Source organism: Camelus dromedarius, chromosome 25, assembly GCF_036321535.1.
Source record: "Camelus dromedarius isolate mCamDro1 chromosome 25, mCamDro1.pat, whole genome shotgun sequence".
NCBI classification, from domain to species: Eukaryota; Metazoa; Chordata; class Mammalia; order Artiodactyla; family Camelidae; genus Camelus; species Camelus dromedarius.
Window position 1 is genome coordinate 4460066 of NC_087460.1, and position 6000 is coordinate 4466065.

Consider the following 6000-nt stretch of genomic DNA (forward strand, 5'->3'; position numbering starts at 1 on the left):
CTCCCACCTCTCTCCCTTTCGGGACCGTCTTGGCAAGGAGCCAATTTCCCCTTGACGCCTCCTGCTTGCTGCCCAGGGTGCTCCTCCAGCTCCTCGCTGCCCCCTGCACTGAGAAACAAACCCCCCCGTCAGACAGCAGGGCCTGCCCGTCAGCCTCACCCCATATCCCAGCCCTCCCCCGGCTCTGCGCACCTCGAACCAGGAGCGTCTGCTGGGAACTTGTCAGGAATGACATCTCAGGCCCCACTCCAGACGCACCAACTCAGAAGCCTCGGGGGGTCCAGTCGGGGCCGCAGTCTGTTTTAACCAGCCCTCCAGGTCAGCCTGATGCGTGCTGGAGTCTGAGAACCATGGCTCCGGCCACACTGACCCCCTGAACCCCACACACACACCGGGCTGCACAAAATGAGCATACACACGCTCCTTCCAGACTCTCCCTGTGCTCAAGCTGTCCCCACCGCACAGAACACCTTCCCCTGTCCTCTCTGCCTGAGCAAAACCCCGCACCCAGAGCCTCACAGGCCATGCTGTTGACGAAACCAGCCCTTCCGTACAACGGAGCCCCAGGCGTCACGGATTGACCCCTTCAGAGTCAATAGGGATCCCCGTGAGCTAAGCTCCAGGAAACAAAGATGAGTGTGACATGGTCCTTGCCCTCGAGGGATTCACAGAGGAGTAGGGAAAATGGCATTCCAGGGACATTCAGACCACCAAAGTCACACTGGGATAGGTTTTCCAGCAGAGGCAAGGCAGATGGGGAAGCCAGCATAAGGGGACAGCCAAGGAAGCAGGGGAACCCATAGGTAAGGCTGGACGGCCACTCACTGGGCTCCAAGCAGAGCCTCGCCGGGCACACCGAGGGTGCTGCTCCCACCCTTCCTGACCAATCGCATAACGACGCCAAGAGCCCTACTGCCTGCATCTCATGTAAGGGTCTGGGTATTAACAAAGATGCTCTTAGTCTCCTGGACCAAACCTGAGTCAGGGTCCTTCAACCCTGCTTCCTGATCAGGTGTCCACCTCGGCTCTGTCCTAGGCCCGCTTAGCTCAGTTTCAGCAAAAACCCCCTACCCTCAGTATCTGACCATACCCCTCACAACCCACCCTGGATCTGGTCTCCCTGGCCTGCCTTCAGCAAGAATCCTGTCCGGCTGGTTTAGCCAGAATCCCCCTTGTCCCTGGTGTTTCTTCTTAGTAATTTTCCATCCAATGACCCAACCCCGGCCCCTGACTATAAACCCCTGTCTGTCCCTGACATATTCAGAGTGAAGCATCGCTTTCTTTTCCTGCAAAATCCCCAAGGCAGTGGTCCCTCTTGAATAAAGTCTACCTCACCATCCTTAAAACAATTGTCATGAAAATTTTTATTGTAACATTGTGAGTCTGTTGCCATCTCACTCCCAAGGCTGAGGACCACCCCCTCCCTTGGGAAGGTTCTGCAGCATCCCGCGCTCACACACCACACACATCTCATTAATTCTTAGGCAGTGAAGGTCACCAAACCACAATGTTCCATCTCTGTCTCCAGCCCCGCTCCCAGCCTTGGAAGGTGCCCTCTCTCCTTAGTACAGAGGGAAGTTCCTTCCTCCTGATAAGCCCAGGATCAAAATCCAGCTCTTCCCTTACAATCTGTCAGCCCTTGAGAGGATCATTCAGCCTCCTTGCGCTTCAGCTCTTCCTGGGTGAAGCAGGGTGACTTTACCTCTCCCAACATCTCAGAGCTGCCACAGGGGTGCAGAGATAACAAGGGAATGGTACCAGCACTTCGCCAGGAACACGGGAGGTGCTCAACATCACCTAGACACTCTGAATTTCAGCAAATATGCCACCATCCTTCCCTTTCCTACAGGCTTTGTTTCTTACAAAGCATCTTCTGGGTCATCATTTCTCTTGAAGCTTCGGAGCTCCCAGAGCGTTGCCCGGACCCAGAGCAATGGAGCACCACTGGAGAAGCACGAAGACTCTCTCCATCCACCAGGCTGCCCCGGGGAGAGACTATGGAGAAGCCGAGGGAACCCCTGTGTCGTGGAGAGGCCATTCCCCACCTTGCTCTCTGCTCGGGCACCGTCCTAAGGATAGAAGACCTCCCCCAATCTCTGCCGTCCCCACATGCCAGGGCTGAGCTACGCTGGCCCCTGCTCTGAATTCCCCGCCTCAGCGCCCAGGACTCACCGATGAGCGAGAAGGAGTGTTTCTGGCAGTCTCCGGCCAGGAGGTAACTGCAGCCGCCCGCAAAGCTGTACATGCTCTCATCAAAGGTGCTGACAAAGTCGTCGCCGAAGAGGCTGCATCGGGCCATGGACGGCCTGCCAGGAGTCCCTTCTCCACAAAGGGCCCCTGGAGGGAGAGAAGCCATGAGTGAGCACAGCTGGGGCCACCAGCCCAGACCACTCCAGCCTGGCAGGGGGGAGGCTGAACCTGTTAAGAAACCGGACTCTGAGGGGGAGAGGACAGCTTGGTGGTAGAGCGCCTGCCTAGCATGCACAAAGCCCTGGGTTCAATCCCCAGTGCCCCACTTAGATAAATAAACCTAATTACCTCCTCCTCTGAAAACAAAAGAAAAGAAAAGAAAATCAGGCTCTGGAGAAGTCCTTTCCATCCCAAACAAGACTAAAGCTGCTGCTTTTAGCCCCAAACATGACCCAGCACTCAGCAGTAACAGAGGGGCTGTTTTTCAGGAAATCCATCCATTTTGATGACATGTATTCACTGACTTTAAATGTACTGCATGCTTAATATAGAAAATTTGCGGAGACTACGGAAGAAATAATAAAAAGAAGTTAAAACCACGGGTGACCAACCTTCAGCAATAACCAGAGTTAACATTTTACTGTTTCTCTTTTATTTCTATTTTGCAGCACATACATAACTACAGATTTTTGGGGGTAAATTTGTCCTTATACTGGGCAAACTATTTACAACCTGTTTATTTCTCAACATATTGTGAAGAATTCATCAGGCCGTACTTCCAAAACATGGTTTTCAGGGGCTGCGTTATATTTTATCTTGCATGGCTCCCTATGGGGAGGGTCTAGCATTTTCCAGGTTTCTGATGTGTAGATAGACTGCAATGAGCATCCTTGTACATTCATCTACTGGGGTATCTTGAAAATATTAAATCCTAAACGGATCAGCCTGTGCGCCTGACACACAGACTCTATGAAGTGTTAACCCCTGCAGGGTCATAGGCTAATTCCGAGGGGACCCTCCTGCCACTCTCACACCCTGCGTGCATGTGTGTGCTGGCAGGTGGGAAACCACAGCAGTCAATCTTTTTGTTTCCTGGATCACCTATTGCAGGACCCACTAGCAGGAAGATGCAGAGTGGGTGAGGAATGTACATTTCGCCCTAGACTAATAGCAGCAGGCTGGACGCTGTGGGCCTAGCTGTCTCAGTGGAGACTAGGCTCAGGCCAGGGTCAGACCAGGGCCCCTCTTGCCATTTACAGACTCATTATCCCAGTGAGGGAAGGAAGGCAGAGTCATGCAGTGAAGGAGAGCTGGCCTGGGGCCCAGCAGAACTGACCTCCGATCTTGGTTCTGTGTGACTTTGGCGCAGTCATTTTTCCTCTCTGACCCTCAGTCTCTTCATCTGTACTGTGGGAAGTCCATCTGTACAACTAGATGACTTCCAATCCCTTCTAAAACTAATAACCTACCCAAGTCTTGGATTCCTTCTTCCCCCTTCTCCATCCCCATTATAAAAGATGGTTCTCTGTGGCCCTTGGGCTTCTTAATTCCCTATTTGGAGAGGACATTTTCAGGCACCGGCTCCTTGAGGAGGTCCTGCAGAGCCTTCACAAGGAGAATTAACCAGGCAACCAGTGACTCTGGCAGCCCTAACACCAGCCCAGCATGGGGCTGGGCACACAAGTGAGTTCCAGACACACCTGCTGATCCCTGGAAGGGGGCTGTTCCCAGTGGCCCTGGGGCAGGAGAGGAGAAGGGCAGCGCTTTGGTACCTACCTGGCAACGTGAAGGCCAGAGCAAGCAGCACCCTCCCAAGCCAGGCAGGAATCATCTGTGGAGGAGCAGGAGACACGAGCCCGCTTTAGTGGCTGCTGGTATGCGCCACCAGCCGTGCATCAAGTGGGGAGGATTCGTTTTAAGCAAAAGAAAAGATTGACCTCCACTTGCCCTTTAAATATAGATTGCTGGCCCTCGAAAAAGGCTCTGGCTGGGGCCAGGCCCAAGAGTAACACTCACTATGAGCCAGGAGCTCGGGCACCCTTCCCCAGACTGCAGTCCCAGAGGCACCCAGAGAAGGAAAGCTCTGCCCGCCTTCTCTTCCACGCGCCCCCGGGCCAGCCCAGCCTCCGTCCTGTCCCTGAGCCCCGGCAGCAGCTCAGAGCTGGCGGGCACCTAATTCCTTCCTCTTCATCCCCCCACGTTTGCCAGGTCTTCCGCTTTTGCTCCTACCACTGGCACCAGGCTTCAAGAACGCTCAGGAACCACGTTTGCGGGTCGGTCACCCACAGTGTACATGAACACCTCTCCCATCTGCATCCCAGCATACAGCACTGTGTCCAGCACCCAGGAGGTGTTCAGGCAACATTTCTTGCATTGATCTCATCAATGGACAGGAGTCCAGCGGCCCTGGGCCCTGGGCATGTTTCCTTGCTGTGTAGCCCCCCAGGAAGGGACACTGGATCCTGGCTGGCAGAGCACCCCTCCCCCCAAGTCCCTTAGGGCCCCTGACACAGCCTTCTGCTCTGGAAAAGCTGCTAAATTAAGTGCAGAGTCTGTCACCTGAGAGTCCCTGGGTGGGGGGACTCCCTTCCTACCCAATTCCCCCATCCAGCCAAGGGAGAGGTAGCCCCATCCATTATCTGTCTGTGGAAGAAACAGTCTGATGTCTCATATGGCCAAGTCTTGGTCTCAAAGCAGGTGCCCCTCTCCTGCAACCCCCAACACAGGGACATCAGGCTGCTCCCAGAAGGTACCCAGAGGTGAGGGCAAACTCGCTCCTGTCCCACCTGGTCAAGCGCTACAAGGAGGAAAGCCCAGGCATGAACAGAAGCAACCACAGGACGACCAGAGGCAAGTGGAGGAGGTGGTGTTAGGACGCTCCCCGGCTGCGAATCCCCCTCCAAACAAAGTCCTTCCAGTCCAGGAGGAGAGCCCCAGCTCCCCAAGGGCAGGGGCCAGTCCCGCACCTTCCTTCCACAAGGAGCCAGCCCTTCTCCCAAGACCATACCTTCTCCTGCAAATGGGGGCTGCGGGTGTCTCCAAGGTCTCTTGGGAAATTCGGCCTCCGTGCACGGTGGGGCTGCCAGCCCTAGGCCATGCTCCCAGTAACTGGGACTGGACTGTTCTGCTGGAGAGTGACTCCGGGGCTGCGGGCTCCCTGTGGCTGGGGGGAGATAAGCCCAAGTTGTGACGTCCATCAACCACCCCACTTCCCACCACAACACCCGTGAGCTGCCTCTTAATTACCAGGAGGAAACAATGAGCGGAAGTGGTATTAGAAACACCTCGCAGGCGATAAGGCTTTGAACAGGCTGGTGGGAGACCTCCCAGCAGCTGCATACGAGCTATCTTGCCCTCCCCGAGCCCCCACTCCAGTCCCTGGTCCTCCCCACGCAGAGTGCCCCACCCAGTCGGGAGGACCAGGAGCGCAGGCTGTCCGGCCCGGCTGGTCCAGGCCAGGGAGGAATGCAGGCCAGAGCAACAGAGCTTCCGGAAACGGTGTCCAGAGCCCGACTCCAGGGAAGTTTGGAAAAACATCTCAACCTGAGCCAGTTTTGCAGCCGTGTTTAGAGGAAGGAGAGAACTTCCAATTCCTGTCCACGATAGGTGTGAACAGCCAGCATGGGGCCCCCAGAGTGGAGGGAGGGGGGAAAGACGAGGGCCTGTCACAAGTCCAGGCCTTGGTCAAGTGACGGCAGGGATGGTTAGATTCAGGCACTCTGCCCGAGCTCTTCCACCTGCTTGTGGTGCCCTGACTCCTCCCGCGACCTTAAACACACACCACACACACCACATACAACATACACCACA

General features: G+C 55.4%; 1 protein-coding gene across 4 annotated transcripts in view; it reads right to left on the minus strand.

The window, feature by feature from the left end:
• Positions 1-5611, minus strand: part of VWF (von Willebrand factor) — a 114124-nt gene extending 108513 nt beyond the window's left edge. The window contains exons 1-4 of one of the 4 annotated variants that reach the window (XM_064478957.1): positions 5597-5611; positions 5198-5353; positions 3967-4021; positions 2173-2337 (exon numbers count right to left, since the gene is read on the minus strand). In XM_064478957.1, the coding sequence (XP_064335027.1) occupies positions 2173-2337; positions 3967-4021 (220 nt within the window). In that variant the 5' untranslated portion in view covers positions 5198-5353; positions 5597-5611. Of the gene's footprint in view, positions 1-2172; positions 2338-3966; positions 4022-4206; positions 4225-5197; positions 5411-5436; positions 5546-5596 lie in introns of those variants that run through there. The other 3 variants (XM_031444272.2, XM_031444271.2, XM_064478958.1) reach the window with 3 other exon arrangements.
• Positions 5612-6000: the final 389 nt, after the last annotated feature.